This window comes from Akebia trifoliata, chromosome 2 (genome assembly GCF_017979445.1).
Source record: "Akebia trifoliata isolate Shusen 1 chromosome 2, ASM1797944v1, whole genome shotgun sequence".
In the NCBI taxonomy this organism is placed as follows: Eukaryota; Viridiplantae; Streptophyta; class Magnoliopsida; order Ranunculales; family Lardizabalaceae; genus Akebia; species Akebia trifoliata.
This window is the reverse complement of record NC_141376.1, coordinates 8,792,985-8,812,616: the sequence shown is the minus strand read 5'-3', so window position 1 is coordinate 8,812,616 and position 19,632 is coordinate 8,792,985. Positions and strand designations below refer to the sequence as shown.

The 19,632-nt window shown below is 33.5% G+C and overlaps 2 protein-coding genes across 2 annotated transcripts; both read left to right on the top strand.

Annotated features, from left to right (window-relative positions):
• Window positions 1-1,764: 1,764 nt before the first annotated feature.
• Window positions 1,765-10,057, top strand: LOC147409352 (serine carboxypeptidase-like 7). The gene is made up of 14 exons (XM_086427961.1): window positions 1,765-2,016; window positions 2,155-2,300; window positions 4,684-4,760; window positions 6,707-6,829; window positions 7,384-7,486; window positions 7,725-7,762; window positions 8,261-8,362; window positions 8,486-8,572; window positions 8,660-8,815; window positions 8,903-8,974; window positions 9,051-9,169; window positions 9,265-9,378; window positions 9,478-9,523; window positions 9,743-10,057. Exons 1-14 carry the CDS (start codon window positions 1,844-1,846, stop codon window positions 9,824-9,826), a joined length of 1,440 nt encoding a protein of 479 aa, XP_086284087.1. The 5' UTR covers window positions 1,765-1,843; the 3' UTR covers window positions 9,827-10,057.
• A 1,528-nt stretch (window positions 10,058-11,585) lies between these two features.
• LOC147409351 (serine carboxypeptidase-like 7) lies at window positions 11,586-17,105 on the top strand. The gene is made up of 14 exons (XM_086427947.1): window positions 11,586-11,872; window positions 11,976-12,118; window positions 13,152-13,228; window positions 14,240-14,362; window positions 14,455-14,557; window positions 14,891-14,928; window positions 15,336-15,437; window positions 15,542-15,628; window positions 15,716-15,871; window positions 15,950-16,021; window positions 16,090-16,208; window positions 16,295-16,408; window positions 16,500-16,545; window positions 16,772-17,105. The coding sequence occupies exons 1-14, from the start codon at window positions 11,727-11,729 to the stop codon at window positions 16,853-16,855; spliced, it is 1,410 nt and encodes a 469-aa protein (XP_086284073.1). The 5' UTR covers window positions 11,586-11,726; the 3' UTR covers window positions 16,856-17,105.
• Window positions 17,106-19,632: the final 2,527 nt, after the last annotated feature.

The following is a 19,632-nucleotide window of genomic DNA, read 5'->3' as shown; positions in this document are numbered from 1 at the left end:
GTGGTACTGGGTTGATATCGAATCAATACATTGCCAACCCTAGATCAACTAAATTGAGGTTTGAGGCTTTCCAACAAACCAACTATTGGGATGGGAGAACACTCTTAGGGATTCCCAACAAAATAAATCATATACAAATGTTCAAGAAACTATTACTCTTCTCTAGGGAATATAAAGTTATCCAATCATCTCAGAAACTTTCACTTATGTAATACACTAAATTATATATAGATGGTGCAAGTGTCAATTAACTTGATAAAATCTTTAGGTGATGATAATGATATCTCTAACTTGGGTTCAAATTCCATTAGCATCGATTTAATAATCTTGTTAAAAATAAGCTCATTGATTAAAATAAAATTATATATAGACATACATTTAATTTTAAAAGGACTAGTGTATAATAAATAAAAATTGATGTGTCGTGAGTTCAACACCTAGGATAATGTGTGTGATGTGCAGGTGTTGCAAATGCTTGAGGGAGAGACCATGTGCCTTTCCTCTGGCCCTACCTCTTTTGATCCCCTGGGCGTTAATTTGGATAGAAAAAAAAAATTAAGAAAAACTTGCGCCAAGCAAGGCATTTCCAAGGAGGTATCCCACATATATATATATATATATATATATATATATATATATTATATATATATATATATATATATATATATATATATAAATTAAAACACGCCGAGCATAAAATAAATAAAAAATGAGGGACCAATAAATAAAAAAAAGTTTATTAAAAATGTCTCATAAAGCTACTGTGCAAAACTTAAGGATTGTTTAAAAATAAATCTTCCACCAGTGTTTTTTAAGTAATTTTCCCTTAAAAGATGAGTCTTTTTTTTATTTTCGGTGAAAATCTTGAACTTACTGGGCAAAGTAAGAGAAGTAATTCTTTAAAAGGGTTGAAATTCAATTAAGACTAGTTGAAGATTTAGGAAATGAATAAAAAGTAACATTTTATTTTTAATAAGCAAGCAGGTTTAGTGGGTAGTAATTAATAGGTTTTGAACTAAAGGTCGTGGTTTCAACACTAAAAAACTTAGGGTATGCTTGATTGCATAGAAAGTGACTTTTTATGGAATTTGAAATCATAGAAAAATAGTGATGAAAAATAGGTAGGGTTGGAAAATTAAATTCTATTGTTTCATTATACTTGAATAAAATCATGAAAAAATTATATGGGGAAAAAGAAGAAAGAGAGGAGGAAGATGGAAGGGGGAGGACGTCGTGGTGGCAATGACGATTGAGGTAAATGATGAAGAAGATGATGAGGAAGATGAGGGGAGAGCGGGTAGTTGTAGCGACGGAGGAGATGAGGGATGGAAAAGGAGAGAGAAAGAGAGTGATTGGAGATGGTGATGACGACGATGGTGATGGTGACAATGACGAGATTATTGTGATGGTGGTGGTGGTGATAGAGAAGAAGAAGATATGAGTGTGGAAAAGTTAGGAATGATAAATTTGGATATATTTCACTTTCTCACCCATAAGGGTGGGAAAGTGAAATCCATATTTTAGTGGATTTTTCGGTTGGAGGGTGAAAAATGAAATTTTATTTTCATGTGCAATCAAACATTTAAAAATATTATTTTTTGTAAAAATTAATTTTCCATCATATTTTTCACGTGCAATCAAGCATATCCTTAAATTTTTTTTTTAAATTTTTTTTTGGTACTCTTTGTTTAAGGAAAGATGGAACAATCATTCTTGGGTCAGTGGGCCCAAGCGATTGGTGGCATGACATTATTATATCATGAGTGTCACGTCAACTTTGGCCGGTCCTAGTTTTACAAATAATTCTTAAAAATCTCAATTTTAAGGTGTTTAAGTCAGAGCTATGGCAACGACGACGACGACAACAAAAGAGAAGTTTAATTCGGTCTCCATTTGTTTCCATCTTCTTCTTCTTCATCTTTTACTGTTTGGTTCGAGGATCATCGCAGTCTTTGGATGGACGGTCAGATCTCTACCAGGCTTTACTGGTTCTCTCCCTTTCGAATTAGAAACTGGGTCGGTAAGCTAACCTTATGCTTCCATCGATCTTCTGAAAAAAAACAACCCTTGTAATAAATTTTCTGTAAAAAGAAATTTCTAGTGATTCTGAAAATTCTGGAAGTTTAATTCTATAGTGGGTTTTAATTAATTCAGGTACGTGGGTGTAGATAGTGATGATGATGTGCAGCTCTTCTATTATTTTGTGAAATCTGAGAGGAAGCCAAGAGAGGACCCTCTTATTCTTTGGAACACAGGAGGTCCTGGTTGTTCATCTCTTACTGGACTTGCTTTCGAAATAGGTACTTATATTCTGGCCTTTTTCTCAAACACCTCCCTCATTTATGTGGTATATGTGATGTGTGCTGATAATTTGACGTACTTTTCGTGCACGCAACCTGACGTGGAAGCACATAATTTATTTTAAGAAAAAAACAGTTTCTCTGTCTTGGCGTTTTCTACCCACATTATTATTATTATTATTATTATTTTAGATTTCAAATCTTAAAAAGATCGTTGGTTACATTCACAATCCAATAGAATTCTTGGATATATTCATATTTTAAAAATTATTTTTCCAACTTGATTCAAAGCGTTTAGAACGTACTAGTTACCAAACACTCAAATCTTAAAATAAAATCCATCCTTGAAAAATAACTAATATATATTTTTTTAAATTCATATAATTTTATGCTCTACAACCCTCTTTTATCGTATCATGATTTTGAATCTCACAAGGTGGTCAGATATGAAAGTTTCTTTTTTTCACTATGACTAGGAGATAAATTCTCTTTTTTCTTACTAAGTTATGTGTTTTCACGTCAACATGCGTCAGGTGCGTGTGTCAAAAATACGTCAAATTATCAGCACTCAAATTTGATATGTTTCTCCAAAGTTAATTTTTTTGATTTCAAGAAATTCTTTTTCAAGGGAATATGACTATTCCTTCAAAAAATAAATACCAATGTTTGATTGTAACTAGGAAATATAAAACAGAGATTGGGTTCTTGCATAATTTTAGAAATCATCGAGTCAACTTCAAATTTGGCTAAGTCAACTAGAATTTGTTAGGATTTCAAGGTGGCACCACCTGAAATTTATGGAACCAACTCATCAATTCAACTCGGACAGGTCAACTTGAAAATGTACCAAGTAAGATAAAAAATTCAATCTAATACATAATATTTTTGGAGAAATAATATTTCGAGATGTTGTTAATTATTTTTTAATATTTATAACTTAATATATTTTTATTTGACTCTTTCGAGTCATTCAACAAACCAGCTATAGGGATGGGAGAACACTCTTAGAGATTCCCCACAAAATAAATCATATACAAATATTCATGACCCTATTACTCTTCTTTAGGGAATATAAAGTTATCCAATCATCTCAGAAAACTTTTACTTACAAAGCACCAAATTATATATAGACATTGCAGGTGTCAGTTAACTTACTTGGTAAAGTCTTTAGGTGATGATAATGATACCACAAACTTGGATTCAAATTCCACTAGCATCGATTTAATAATCTTGTTAAAATAAGCTCATCGATTAAAACAAAATTATATATAGACATACATTTAATTTTAAAAGAATTAATGTATTATAAATAAAAATTGATGTGTCGTGAATTCAATACCTAGTATGAGTAGTATATCCTTGGGACCATTGACGAAGGCCCACCCTCACTTACTCCATGTGTGTGATATTCAGGCGTTGCACATTCCTGAGGGGGGGACCATATGCCTTTGCTTTGGCCCTGTCACTTTCGGTCCTTGTGCGTCAGTTTGGACACTCATAAATAAATAAATAAAATTTGTGCCAACCAAGGCGTTTCCAAGGAGTTATCCCAAATATTATATATATATATGGTTGGGTTCCGTAGAACCCCTTTACGACTCACATTGCGACACACCGTTTTGTCTTATATGGGCAAAAATGTTTGGAATGGACTGATTTTTTTTGAGGATGATCTCTATGGTGAGGAGATCATCCTTGCCAAAAATCAGCTCATTATGAAACTTCTAGCCTTATGTTTACAAGTTGAAAATTTTTAGACCGTCCAATTTTTTTAAATCAATTTTGATGGGGTTAGAAGTTTTGGAATGGGATGATTTTTTGCATGGATGATCCCCTCATCACAGAGATCATTCTCACAAAAAATCAGTCCATTCCAAACATTTTTGCCCATATAAGACAAACGGTGTGTTGCAATGTGAGTCGTAATGGGGGTCGTAGGAACCCCACCCATATATATATATTCTTGACAAATATTGTATAACCAAATAATTCGATCAAATTTTTTACCTTATCTGATCATTTTCAAGTTGACTTGGCAAGTTGGTTGCACCGATTTTTTGGCAAAGTAATTGTAAAATCCAATAGCCTCGATACAAAAAATTATATATCACTGTCAACTTGATTGGGTTTCTCAATGACTCACTCCCAAACTTGATGGAACCAACTGTTCGAGTCAACTTGAAAATGCAAGTCAAGTTAGAAATTTGACCAAGTTATTTGGTTATATGTAATATATTTTAATATCTTTTGATGGAACCAACTTAGTCATTCTCTTAATGATAATATCCTACATTAATAATTTAGCTAAATTTAAAATTGTATAATTTTGTCCGAGATGAACCGGAAAGAGATTAATATGGGTTTTTGATATTGGAATATGTAGGTCCTTTGTACTTCAAGATTGCCGAGTATGATGGTACTTTACCAACTTTGGTGTTGAACCCCAATTCTTGGACGAAGGTTTGATGTCTTCTTCTTCTTCAACAAGAAAATACAATGTTGACTCAGGGGATAAACGTAACGCACATTTTCAGTCTCGTGTGAACTAGACGAGACGTCAAAACGAGTTTTAATACCCTGGTTTGGGTCTTTGGGGGTTAAAATTTATTGGTGTCCAAGCCCATGAGAAAATTGCTTAAAAAATTTGGAACACCATTCATGCTAATTTATTGTGTCCACTGAGAGATGGACCAATCATTCATGGTTCAGTGGGCCTGAGAGACTGGTGGCATGACAACATTATATCATGAGTCACGATTCTGAACAGTGTCACGTTCGTACAGAATAGGAATGGTGACAACGTGGCATGTTTTGGTTGGAGATTAAATACATGAGGCTATTTGTAATGTAAAAAGTGGCTTGGCTAGGGTCAATATGTTTTAACTCCAACCAAAACATGCCACGTAGGCACCATTCCTATTCTGTAGGAATGGGAGACCTTACCTGATTCTTGTATCAGTGGCAAAATTTTGTGCTCTTCATGACTTTTGGCTTAGTTGGAGAATGGGGAAGATAATAAAAAGAAGGGAATATTACTTAAAGGACCTGGTGGAGGAATTTTTTTTTCTAAATAATCCCTAAGTTTTGGGCGATCTCTTAATAGTCCATTCAGTAAACTTTTCTTTTCTTAACAGTCCCTAGACCTCATCTCCCACATTTCTCACGATTGAATGTTCTAATCGTTCGAACTCATCATTTTCATTAAAAAAAATGAATTTTTAACATCTCAATCGAGTTTTGGAGACTCCATTCCTTCAGAAAGGATTTAAGAAGGAAGAGGTCATTTTAATGGGGTTTTCAAACATTTTGAAGATTGATGTAAAAAACTAGGGTTTTTTTTTCTTAGTTTTTGGATGAAAATCAATCAAGAACGGTTCTTTTGGGTTGAAATCATTTAAATAAATTATTATCTCAAATTTTTAGTCAATCTTTAATTCCATGTATTTTAGTCGAAAAAACTCGAAAATTGAAAATGGATGGGTTTTGTCAGTGTCAAGCTCACCACTTTTTATTTAAAAAATAGTTAACTCATTAGTAAATAGTAGTGAGTTGGACAATAAATTAAAAAGCATCGAGTTCTTCAAAAATAAAAATGGTGAATTTGACGACAAATAAAAAAGCAGTGAGTTTGACAATAATGAGGGACCAGTAAGAAATAAAAAGTTTACTAAATGTCTGATAACGCTACTGTGCAAAACTTAGGGATTGTTTCCACCTGGGTCCTTCAAGTAATTTTCCGTAAAAAGAACAGTCTTTTTTTCTTTCCGGTGAAAATCTTGAACTTACGGGGCAAAGCAAGAGAAGTAATTCTTTAAAAGAGTTGAAATTCGATTGGGGTTAGTTGAAGATTTAGGAAATGAATAAAAAGTAACATTTTATTTTTGATAAGCGAGCAAGTTAGCGGGTCGTAATTAGTAGGTTTTGAACCAAAGGTCGTGGTATCAACACTCAAAAACTCTAACCAACTTGAAAGTGGGCCGGCACCTTCGATTTGAATAGCAGTAATCATCATCTATTATCGTAACAAGCTTTAGCTTAATAATTAAATTAAACACCTTGGATCAACACTCCCTTTATTGATGTTGTGTAATTGTCTTGTATTCTATTGCGTTATGTAAAGCCCTCGGCCCAAATTTTTTACGAGGGTACGAAAAGGGCAATCGTGTAATATTTTCTTAAGGGTTTTCTATTTTGAAGAGCTTTACATGTTTTGGTAACTCTCGGTTATATAGACAGAGATCTCTAGGACTGTAAAACTTATGAGAAAATAGTGATTGCTCTTGTTTTATTCTGTGGATGTAGGCACATTGCCAAATCATGTAAATCCTTGTGTTTTGTGTGATTTTGTTGTCTTTAATATTTTGTTTTTTCATCTATGACTTGTCTCTTTTTGATGAAATATTTAGGTTTCCAACATAATCTTCTTAGATGAGCCTGTTGGAACCGGATTTTCATATTCCAAAAGCTCCCAAGGTTCCACTTCCACAAACACAAAATCAGCAAAACAAATTTACACTTCTCTAAGAAAGGTATGGAAGCAATCACTTACAAGCACATTGGGTACTTGTAGACTTGTTGGGGATGAAAAATGCACAACTTGAAAAAAGCCCATATTTGATGGCCCAAGGCCGTTGAATTTCATAAAGTTCGATGGGCTAAGGCATGGAATTTTTTTTTTTAACGAGCCGAAACCATCAAATTAATGGAGAATGAGAGAAATTTGACGGCTCTAAACCGTTGAATCAGGGGAACATAAAAAATTTCAAGGGTCTTGGGCTGTTGAAATTCAGTTTTTTACATTCGTGGGCCTTGGTCCATCAAATTTTCTAGTTTTCACATAGTGAGGTACATGTTATGGGGCTGATGGGATGTATATGTTGTCCACTTCTCATCTAGGTCCGCCGTGAAATCCCTCACCTCCTATGGCTTGCCTACTAATCTTTTTCAGAAAAATAATGGGATATTACTTTTTGGTTCATTATAACGACCAACTGTTATTAGTCCCTATACGATAAAAAAATGGATTGTTGTAACCATTCTCATACCAATGTTTCTTCATCAATTTGATTTGGGATGTTAGTAGTGGTTGATTGATCACCCAGAGTTCCTCTCAAATCCTCTCTATGTGGGTGGTGATTCCTATGCTGGCATGATTGTTCCAATTATCGTTCAACATATATCAGATGGTAATCCTTTAAACCATATATTCCCATTTGATTTCCATTTATATTAATTCTTCAGAGATTATGTGGAAGCTAATTAGCCAATTTAATGCCAAACCAAGTACTAGAGAATTAAGGAAATGATCATTGAATTTAATGGGTTTATATTACACTTTCACAATTTCAGGAATCTTTAGCTCCATAAACGTTGAAATCTATAGTTCTGGCATTTTTGTACTAAAAGAATCTATGTATATCACAGGTATCCAAGTTGGTGACAAACCAATCATCAATCTTAAGGTATGCCAATCTTAGAAATAAATATTTGTAACTGAGGGAGGTTGACAGTTTATACTTCAAAGTGTGAAAGTTCTTAATTCGACCTATCTTTGTTAGATGTTGCATGCACACATTAAAATAGATTTTAATTTGCCTACCTATGGATTTCATCCAAGCAATTTATTATCAATATAGCTAGATTGTTAGGGATTTGATCAGAGTATTTCAAGTTTGGAGTAATCCAAAGCTAACATGGATCAATTAATCCATGTGACTTAACCTCTAAAATATGTGGCATGTTTGAAAGATGTAGGCGAGGAAGTATGCATTATACATGTTTTATGGTGGAGTGATTTGGTAGAATGTTCAATCTCGTACGTCTTGCTCGTGGGTTCTTATTTCCACTTTACAAACCTGAATTGTGTTTCATATACATAGAACAAATTGAAAAGGGAACAAAAGTTAAGGTTCTTGACCTTATGATTAGTGGCTAAATCGTTGTGTCCAAAACTGATGCAGGGATATTTGCTCGGCAACCCTGTAACAGATCCTAAGTTGGAAAATAACTCAAAAATCCCATATGCTCATGGAATGGCACTTCTCTCCGATGAACTTTATGAGGTAAATAAATTTCCTACACTATCTATCTTTATTAACTAACTATATATAAATGTTATAAGGTTGCTAGTGAACACAAGTAGCATCATTAGGAAAATTGATCTTTGTTTATATCACTTTTTCCAGTCGACAAAGAACAATTGTGGAGGAGAGTATGTCAACATAGATCCCAGTAATGTACTTTGTTCTAACGATCTTCAAGCTGTCTCAGAGGTCAGGGTGATCAGTTTCAGTTCTAAGTATTACGATTCTCATGGTTTTATCTGAGTTAAGTTGACATTTGTGGTATTGCATTTACAGTGTACTTCACATATTAATAATGCACACATTTTGGAACCCAAGTGTGTTTTGATATCTCCAAGGCCAAACGAGATAATAGGATATAGGAGGTCACTTGTTGAGAATTCGAGCAAAATTTTCTTTTCAGTGCCCCCCGTTCCTGGGCTCGAGTGTAGGGTATATCTCTCTCTCTCTCTTTTGCGAGTGCACGCACGAGCACACACACACCACACAGAGTGCTAACAAGCTTGCATTTTGTCGCAGAGTTATGGTTATCTGCTCTCCTACTATTGGGCAAATGACCTAAGTGTCCAAAAGTCACTCGATGTTCGGAAGGTATGAAAATGTGACTAAGAGTAACAATACTAATAAATTACTTGAATAATGTTTTTTTTTTCCCCACGATGAGCAGGGAACAGTTCAAGAATGGATCAGGTGCAACCATGATATATCTTATGTGGAAAATGTCATAAGCAGTGTAAAATATCATCTAAGTCTCAGTAAAAGAAATTACCGATCTCTGATATACAGGTGAGATCTCCAGATCCATCCACTGTATCATTCATTCTCTTGTACATGCAAGCAACGTACACCTTAATTTTTGTACAAATTTTATCTTAAAATAGTGGTGATCATGACAACCTTGTGCCGTTCTTGAGCACACAAACATGGATAAGGTCTCTCAATTACTCCATCATCGATGACTGGCGACCTTGGCTTGTCAATGGTCAAGTGGCAGGGTATGCCCATAACTTATCTCTTAATCATAATTGAGAAACTTGGAGTGATGGTTTACATTCCTTCGTGAATCTAAAGTCATGATGTTCGGTTTCATGCAGGTACACAAGGAAGTATTCCAACAATATGACATTTGCAACTGTAAAGGCTAGTGAATTCCTCCCTCACTTCAGTTCTGTTTAATTAAACCATTTATACAAGATATTTCTGTTTAATTAATTACATAATATATATACATAAAAACTATTTGAAAGTTTACAAACATTTTTTTTTATTTTTTGCACTCTAATTCTTTATACAAGTAGAGATATTTGTTGGGGGGCAGAAGAGAAGACATTGAGTCTTATATAGTGTATGTTTGTGCAGGGAGGGGGTCACACAGCTCCGGAGTATCGGCCAAAGGAATGCTTGCCTATGTTTGAGAGGTGGATATCAGATACTCCTCTGTAGTTAGTTTCCTTCAATTAAGAGCTCCAAGCCTACAAGGGCTATACATAAGTCCACAATTTGCAATGTACGCATTTGGGTGGGAATAGTTGTTGTATGAAAATTTAATAATGTGTCATGTGTGTCGTATGTTCCGATCCACTGATGCAAATGGAAATCGTTCAACATTATATCTCATTTATAGTGTTCCGAACATTAAAACAAAAAAATAAATAAAGAAACATTCTGTTTCAAGATGACGCTTGTACTAAAACTGGTTCCAACAGTTGGCTTTTAATTAAAAATCTCTAATACATAAGACTCTCTTATAGAAACATGAAAAAAAAAAAGAAATTTAATCTCTCCCATCTGTAACATAGTCCAAAATTCCATGATTGAATGGAGCACGTCAAAATTTTTTAGCTTGTCGATCTTAAGAAAAACGAAAGATGGCAAAATTAGATTTCCTTAAATATCATTTGTTTCTATTTAGAAATGTTCTCTATTATATTTATAAAAGTCCCATTAGATTCTTTATAAAGAAGCAGAGATATTAGGTGGCAAGAGAAAGTCCAAAGAATGATTAACTATGTTTGAAATTTCAAAAATCAAGTGTGCCTGCATTTCATTGATGCAAATGGAAATCATTTCGAAATTTGTGAGCAATGAATGGTTTCAATAAAGATTATTCAACTTCAATCTTAATCAGAGTTTTAACATTTGATCTGAGTGTCAATTTCACCATCATTATATATGAATTATGGGTACAATGTTGATCTTGAACAAACGAAAAAAAAGAAGGAAAAATCAAAATCAATGATTCAATCGTTCACAGGGAGAAAGGGGTATTTTTTGTATTTTAAAAAACTTTTGCTAAGTTGAGACTTGAGAGTGCATAATATTATTTAGTGAATTATTATATTGAATTTTTCCCACATTTCTTAGTCGAATCAAAATGTAATGAATATTAAGTTGACTTGTGCTAAAGATTCATTTGAATCCACACGATAATCTCAGGAATTCACCGAGTTGGATTAGAAACTGAGCCGAGTTATTTTTTTACATTTAATGAAGTGACCTCAAAATTGACCTTATTTCACACTTTCGTGACGTAGAGGTGTGTACAAACCATAAATGTTTTTCACATAGTTATGGTAAAAACCATAAATGTTTTTAACCCCTCTTTCGAGATAAGGATGCCTGTCAGATGCTCGTAAAGAAAAAAAAAAAACATTTGGTTTTGTGTGCACCTCCACGTCAGGAAAGTGCAAAATGAGGTCAATTTGAAGTCACTCAAACACAACTTATTATGAAAACGGTATTGTACTTTGCCTTCTTTCATAATAATAATGAATTGATGATTTTTAAATAATGTACAAAAGTATAAGCGAATTGCCATCATGGTTCAAAAACTTGTTTTGACGTCTCATCTTGTCCATGAACAAGATTGAGTTGTCTTTGATGAGTTTTCTGATATATTTGAGTCGTCTAATTCAATAATGAGAAAAATGAACTGTTTAAGTCTTGTCTGATACGTTTGACTTGTTAATCCATCTGTTGTTGGACTATACGTGGAGACGTATCAGATTGGATGAGATTTAAAATCATGATTGTCATCCATTAATTAATAAAGAGAGTTGTTATTGCCACATCAACTGTGTGCATTTTTTTTGTTTCAAAGGAATTGGTGTGGCATTAGCAACAGTTAATCTGGCAATAGTAACTTCACATTTCAAAGTGTGGAATTTTTAAATGTTTTAAATATGAGAAATCTGACAAGTCGCACAGTGCCATTAGTTCCATGGATAGAAGGTTTGACCTCTGTGAAGCCAAGGAAATGCCGTGTGAAGTGTGAACTTTTTCATATACAAATCCCCTTCTTCTAGTGACCTAAGACAGCTTTGGTGGTGTTAAAAGAATTATCATGGCAATAACAAAGAAGCTGTATTGGGTCTCTATTTGTTTCCATCTTCTTCTACTGTTCTGTTCGAGAACCATTGCTGGGTTTGGCTCAACGATCAAATTTCTACCAGGCTTTAATGGCCCTCTCCCATTCGAATTAGAAACTGGGTTAGTGAGCTACTTCTGAATAATATGGAAATTCCAAAAATAATAGAAATTATTTTCTAATCTTTTTTAAGGAAATTTATATTTCCATATATGTATTTTTCAGGTATGTTGGTGTAGATGATGATGATGTGCAGTTGTTCTACTATTTCATCAAGTCTGAGAGTAACCCAAGAAAGGACCCTCTACTGCTTTGGATCACAGGAGGCCCTGGTTGCTCTTCTTTATCTGGAGTTGTTTATGAAATAGGTACTTTTTTATTGTAAAATTCATAGGTTTATTCCTATATTTTGAGGATAAGGTTTGAACTCAAGACCTCTTGATTGTTACTTGTAAAAAGTAGAAATTTTCTTATTTGGTGAAACATAAACTAAAGAGTTTTTACGTATTTAAAAAAAAAATTAGTTGAAAGTCAAAGATTCTCTTTTTTTAGTTTGTAAAGAAAACTCTTTTGATTTTTTAGTCCACATCGGATAAATACTAGAAAAGTTCTCAACTTATTAAATGATCCCTCTCTCTTTATTGTTCGAGTTTGAGAGAGAAAGAGACTGGCACGCACATGGGGGCCCAAGGCATCGTGGGACTGCAGCCCATTGTGTTTGGGGCCAACCTGTCGAAAAACCTTAGTTCTCTTCTCTCTCCTATTCTCTCTAATACAAAATCTTACTGTAGATCTACTATTTCCGAGTGCATAGTTAATAGACAGTGACTGTTGAATCTTAGAAACCAGATGCCTAAAATGCCTAAAATTGACTACGTTGAGGATTCATTCCTAAGGGGCGAAATTGGTTTTAAGGACAGTGGCTTTTTCTGTGCCTCAGTGATCGATAATTTCTTCAAGTTGTTTACATTATACTATTGCTTATAATTTATTGTTTCAACAAACCAGAATCAGAATATCCAACACTTTTATTATATGCTTTTCTGATTTCTCTCTCTTTTTAGTGGTCTCAAGATTTCTTAAACTAAAGACATAAGAGTGGTACCAAATAATTTTTTTGGAATTTAGGAAGGCGCCTATAAATTAATATCCCACATTAATGATGGGGTTCAATCTAAAATTTTACGCTTTTCTGATTTCTCTCTCTTTTTAGTGGTCTCAAGATTTCTTAAACTCAAGACATAAGAGTGGTACCAAATAATTTTTTTGGAATTTAGGAAGGTGCCTATAAATTAATATCCCACATTAATGATGGGGTTCAATCTAAAATTTTACAATTTTGGTATCTGGTATGTTTGGTCTGCAAAGGAATGATGGATTTGATCTTGGTAATTGGTGTAGGTCCTTTGCATTTCAAGGTTGTTGAGTACGACGGTACTTTACCGACTTTGGTGCAAAACCCCAACTCGTGGACCAAGGTATACTTTATTTTTAATTTTCACACTATTCTTGGAGCGAGGAATTAGAAGTTAACACATTTGAGAAAATGTAAGAGTAACTCCAATGGGTGTTAAACTGAGAGAAGGTTGATTGAGATATTTTAGGTATGTTCAGTTAGAAGAAATGCTCAAGTTGAAGGTCTTAAATGAATGAGGGAGAATCCAAATATATATATATATATGTGTGTGTGTGTGTGTGTGTGTGTGTGTGTGCGTGTGAAAAAAAAAATGAACTTGCTTTAAATGACTTAAGAATTGTCTTTGGATAAAGTGGACATTGAGTAACAAGATACGTTTAGAGACAGGCGACCTCAAATCTTTGAGATAAGACTTGTTGTCGTCGTTGTTGTTGTTGTTGTTGTTGTCGATAATGATATTATGATCTTGGGTCTATGGACATTGAGTAACAAGATTCATTTAAAGATGAACAACCCGAAATCTTTGAGATAAGACTTGTTGTTGTTGATAATGATATCATGATCTTGGGTCTTTAACCATTCAGCCATGGATGCATGGTAGGGATCAAATCCTTAAGAGGAATCAATTATACAAGCATCAATTCAAATCTTGGATCATTGATTTGAGAGAGAGAATTCTCACTATTTCTTAGATTCATTAGTTACCCAATGTCACAAAATTTAACCGGATTGGTGATTTCTAGACTTTTATAATGGGCCAAATCCAGACATAAAAGAGAACATCAGGCTATGATAAAAATGCTGAAATCCAAAAGCTAGAAATAACCCATCAATCTAACTTATGTTGTTTAGGTACATCAGATTCAACAGTCCCAAGGTACTCCGTAAAATTGGATTGGTATTCAAAGATAATTTTAAGGGAATGCTAAGAATTGAAGGGGAATCCCAATCGTGGGTAATTTATGGGAAAATGGAGAGAGCTTCAATTGGAAGAGTGTAAATTATATTCATGAATTTGGATCCCTTAAGCACTTATAAATGTGATTTTTTTCCCTTATCTGGGAAATTTCAGGTTTCCAACATAATCTTCCTAGACGCACCAGTTGGGACTGGATTCTCGTATTCAAACAGCTTAGAAAGTTCCAAAAGTCAAGACACAAAATCAGCGAAACAAACTTATGAGTTTCTTAGAAAGGTAAGGAAGCCAAACACTATTTACAAGCACATTTGCTAACAATTGGATGGTTGTAAGTGTTCTCATATAGCTTTGTTTTATGGTGTTAGCAGTGGTTGATTGACCACCCAGAGTTCCTCTCAAATCCTCTCTATGTTGGTGGTGATTCCTATTCTGGCATCACTGTTCCACTTATAGTTCAAGATATATCAGATGGTAATCCTTTAATCCATTTCTTTTATCATTTTTTTCTTGTGTGTAAAATTTGATGTTCTTTCTAGGTTGGTATTTTCCCATTTGATTACCATTTATATATCCTTCAAAGCTTATGCGGAGATTAATTAGCCAATGTACCGTCATTTTGAAAGAAAAAAATATAACCCTAAGGAACTTGATTCATACTTGGAAATTACCTGTTTTAAGGCTATTCATGTCTATAGGGAACTTAGCAAAAGGTGCATTACTTCACATGGACATAATTTCTTGAAATGTTGTAATTTACCTTTCTCATTGTGTTTAAATCCTTTTGAAGTTTTTATTGTATTACAGGTATCCAAGATGGTGATAAACCAATCATCAACCTTAAGGTATGCCATTCTTAGAAATAATTTTTGGTAACAGAGGAGGTTGACAGTTTACTTCTAAATCTCAAATTTCATAATTCCACCTATCCGTGTTAGATGTTGCACACATTAAAACAGATTTTAACTTCATCCAGGCAATCTATTATCAATATAGCTAGATTGTTACTTGTTAGGACATTTGATCAGGGTATTTTTTAAGCTTGCTAATCCAAGACATGGATCAATTGATCAATGTGACCGAGCCTCTAAAACGTGTGCCGTGTTTGAAACATGTAGGTGAGGAAGTAAGCGTTAGCTTTAGTATTTGAGCTGTTTTCATGTGTTGCATAGACAAACTGGAAGGAGAAGAGAAGATAAGGTTCTCAACCTTATGATTAATAGCTAAATCATTGTGTCCAAAATTGGTGCAGGGATATTTGCTTGGCAACCCTTCAACAGATACTAAGTTCGATCAAAACTCATTAATCTCATATGTTCATGGTATGGCGCTTCTCTCTGATGAACTTTATGAGGTAAATCAATTTCTTATACTCTTATCTAACAATATATTATCAAGGTTGCTAGTGAACACAAATACAATTATAAGAAAAATTATTGTTTACATCGCTGTTTCTAGTCGACAAGGAACAATTGTGGAGAAGAGTATGTCAATGTAGATCCCAGCAATGCATTGTGTCTCAAGGATCTTCAAGCTGTCTCAGAGGTCAGGGTGACCAATTTCAGTTCTAAGTATTACAATTCTCATGGTTCTGGCAGCTTTAAGCTGATATTTGTGGTATTGCATTTACAGTCTATTTCACAAGTTAATAAAGCGCACATTTTGGAGCCCAAGTGTGTATTGGTATCCCCGAAGCCAAAAGAGATGATAGGATATAGGAGATCACTTGTTGAGAATTCAAGCAAAATTTTATTTTCACCGCCCTCCATTCCTGGGCTCGAGTGTAGGGTAACTCTCTCTCTCTTTCTCTCTCTCTCTCACACACACACACACACATATTGATAACAAGCTTACATTTTGCCGCAGAGTTATAGTTATATGCTCTCGTACTATTGGGCAAACAACGATAGCGTCCAAAAGTCACTCAACATTCGGAAGGTAAGAAAATGTGACCAAGTATAACAATACTAACAACTCAGTGGAATAATGTGTATAGCAATGAGCAGGGCACGGTTGAGGAATGGATCAGGTGCAATTATGATATACCTTATGTACATGATGTTAAAAGCAGTATAAAATATCATCTAAGTCTCAGTAGTAGAAGTTATCGATCTTTGATATACAGGTGAGATCTCTATATCCATCCACTACCATTTATTCTCTTGTACATGGAAGCAATCCCTTATTATCACATATTTTATCTTAAAATAGTGGTGATCATGATGCCCTTGTGCCGTTCTTGGGCACACAAGCATGGATAAGGTCTCTCAATTACTCCATCATTGATGACTGGCGACCTTGGCTTGTCGATGGTCAAGTTGCAGGGTAGGCCCATAACTCATCTCTTAATCATAATTCAGAAACTACTACATTCCTTTCAGAATCTAAAGGTTTTATGATGTTGGTTTTCTTGTAGATACACAAGGACATATTCCAACAATATGACATTTGCAACTGTAAAGGCAAGAGAAATTTTCCCACTTTATACCTAGAAAGAAAATAAAAGAACAGAATGATGGTAGTCCTAATAAATTATATCTAGCAGATTATAATTGTAAACTGTTACAAACAATTTTTTGTTTATCAGAAAATCAAACAATGGATTGTTCTCTGATTCTTTACACTAGAAGTAGATATATTTGTTGGAAACAGAAGACATGAAATCTTATATGTTGTATGTTTGTGTAGGGAGGAGGCCACACAGCTCCGGAGTACCGGCCTAAGGAATGCCTGCCTATGTTTGAGAGGTGGATATCAAATGATCCTTTGTAATTATGCAAGGTCTGATCTTCTTAACCCACATATGTCCACAATGTGCAATGGATGCATTCAGGTGGGAATAATTGTTGTAAGCTAAGTCTATAACTAGTAAAGAATAATGTGTTTCTCCAGTACATGTCATAGGAACTAGTATTTAAAATTTCAAAAACCAAGTGTGCCTTTGTTTCACTGATGTGATTGGAAATCATTCAAAGAATTTGTGAAGAATAATTACTTCATCCCAAGTAGGAGTGTTTGAAAACCGCTTGTTGCATACGCAAGTTGGCAACTCATGCACGTTGCTTGATGTTGTGTTTTTGGAAGGGTCAACACATGCTAATTGCCAATTCATCTACTCTTTGCAACTGTCACGCCTCTCATTTGCTTTGTCAATGAAGCATCCATTATTCTAGGGTCTATCTGTTTTTCTTTAGACATGCTTTTAGGTTTTTCTTGATTCAATCTCTGATTAAAGACATACGGTGTCCTATTTACGCGGATTTACTTTTCATGGTAATCTTATCTTTAACATTGTCCTTCTCTGTAGTTCTCTTCTTTTCTTCATTTTCTTTCCAGATTTCAGATTACTCTTTCTAATCGAGACATCAACAATGCAGATTTCAATTGATTGTATTTGTCATATGGTTCAAACTCTTGCTTTTCAAATGCACCCTTAATTTGATTTGTTTCACTTACATTTAGGCTGTTTCAATATAATCTCATTCCAATGCTTTTGAATGGTTTACAAGGATTGGGATGACCAAGCCAAGACTTTATTATAAATGTAGCTATGATGAAAATTGAAATTTTTATTCATTTTGATCTGTAAATTTTTGAGAAATGTGGCAATTTTTTTTTGTATATTTTGTCATAAAAGTAGATAGGTCACCACTTATATAATCTGAGTCTAATATGCGAACACACCCGTTTCTGCCAAACCACGAACCAACTTTCATAATCATGCCTTGGGGTGGCAATGGGTTGGATCGGGTCATGTTCGTCTTGTGTTGAGGTAAGGGCATTATGAAAATTTACCAAACCCAAACCGAATCTGTTTAATAATCATGTCAAAAATTTAAATTTAAACCCAACCCATTTATAAATAGGTATATCTTATCCAACTCATATATAACTTATTAAATAAAATTTTTAATTTTTATTGAAAAAAATAATTTTCATTTCCACCACAAAAATAAAATATCATTACTTAAAATAGTCACACAACCGTATACTAAATTTAATGGTGAAAGATAACTTTCTTTTAATCATGTATTTTAATGTTATAGGTGATGTGGTCATAAAATTTTTCTTACTAAGTTAGTAAGGAAAGTGTTTTTCAATATTATTATTACTATTATTATTGACAAAGTAAAATCTATTTCATTATCACATGAGACATAATAACCTTATTTGATAAGATCTTAAATCTCACTGAGTGATAGTTTGCTAATATTAGAAATCAAACATTACATACCTCTAGATTTTAATGAAAAAAATAAAGTAAAAAAGTATGAAAATAAATAAATAATTTATTAAGAAAAAGATTTTTTCTTTTTCAAATTAAAACTTAATCATTTATTAATTTAAAATATATTAAAACACCATTTATATTTGATAAAATTTGATTAAAAAATTGAATTATGAAAAAATTCTATAAAAAACTGAGTAATTTAATTTTTTTAAATAATTATTGATCTATTTAAAATTAGATATTAATGATAAAATAATTAAGCATGTCTAAATGGATTAGACGAGTTAACACCTTGAATCCAAATCTAACCTATTCAATAATCATGCTAGATGGGTTAATATTATTATGACTAAAATTCAAATGGGCTTCTTCCTAACCTACAAATTTTGTGTCGTTTTCAAGTCGTACTCAGCTAGACGTGTTGAGATTGCCACCCTTAATCATACCTACCAAAAGTAAGAAAAATACCCATCCCACGTATGGTTATAAAATATCTTCCATTTTCTGTTCACGAGTTATTACAGAGGGGACCACATAGTCATAAAAATGGGAAAATTACTTAATGGACCCTGCTGGAGGATTTCTTACTAAATAGTCTCTGACTTTTGGACGGTACGTTCACATTCCATTTAATTAACTTTTTATATCCAACTGTTCCTCAACCACATCTCCCCTCACCTTATAATACGAGAGCTGTTATTGACACACCAACTTTTGCTAATGCCACTCTTCGAGTGTGGCAATAGAATCTCTGTAAAATATTTGTTGGAGTATTTAAATTACCCTTTTCTCATTTTCTTTGTATACTAGAATTTTTCAACAAGATTGCAATTATTTCTCATGATTTTTTAAGGTGAATGACAAATGGAGAATAATATATTCCAAATCTTTAAAATGTAGAGGTAATTTTCAATTTATTTCGATGATTTGTAACAAAGCATGACGAATGAAGTTGGGATTCTAAAATTTTTGAAGATTTCCTTGTAGCATTTAATTCGAGTGTCTTTTTCTCACCTATGATACATGCATTTTTGGTATTTTTGAGAAGATTTATATAGTGTTGAGGTTGGATTAAAATTAAAAAAAAATTGAATCACATTTGCAATGTCGAGATCAATATTTTTCAACTTCGACATTATATGTATAGTAGTGAAATGGACCTTGTGACCAAAAGTGCATAAAATTACTTTTGCATTACATTAAATAACCCATACATTATAAAATTAGACTATTATTTTAAATTCTTACATAAATTGCATATGACAACAACCATATGCTCCAATCATAAGCATTGCTCAACTTCACTGAAAAATGTTGA

Coding starts and splice junctions, on each gene's coding strand:
- LOC147409351 (XM_086427947.1), top strand. CDS start 11,727: ATGGCAATAACAAAGAAGCTGTATTGGGTCTCTATTTGTTTCCATCTT. Junction 12,119..13,151: donor TGGAGTTGTTTATGAAATAG/GTACTTTTTTAT, acceptor TAATTGGTGTAG/GTCCTTTGCATTTCAAGGTT. Junction 14,363..14,454: donor CTTATGAGTTTCTTAGAAAG/GTAAGGAAGCCA, acceptor TGGTGTTAGCAG/TGGTTGATTGACCACCCAGA.
- LOC147409352 (XM_086427961.1), top strand. CDS start 1,844: ATGGCAACGACGACGACGACAACAAAAGAGAAGTTTAATTCGGTCTCC. Junction 9,170..9,264: donor TACCGATCTCTGATATACAG/GTGAGATCTCCA, acceptor ATCTTAAAATAG/TGGTGATCATGACAACCTTG. Junction 9,379..9,477: donor GTCAATGGTCAAGTGGCAGG/GTATGCCCATAA, acceptor GGTTTCATGCAG/GTACACAAGGAAGTATTCCA.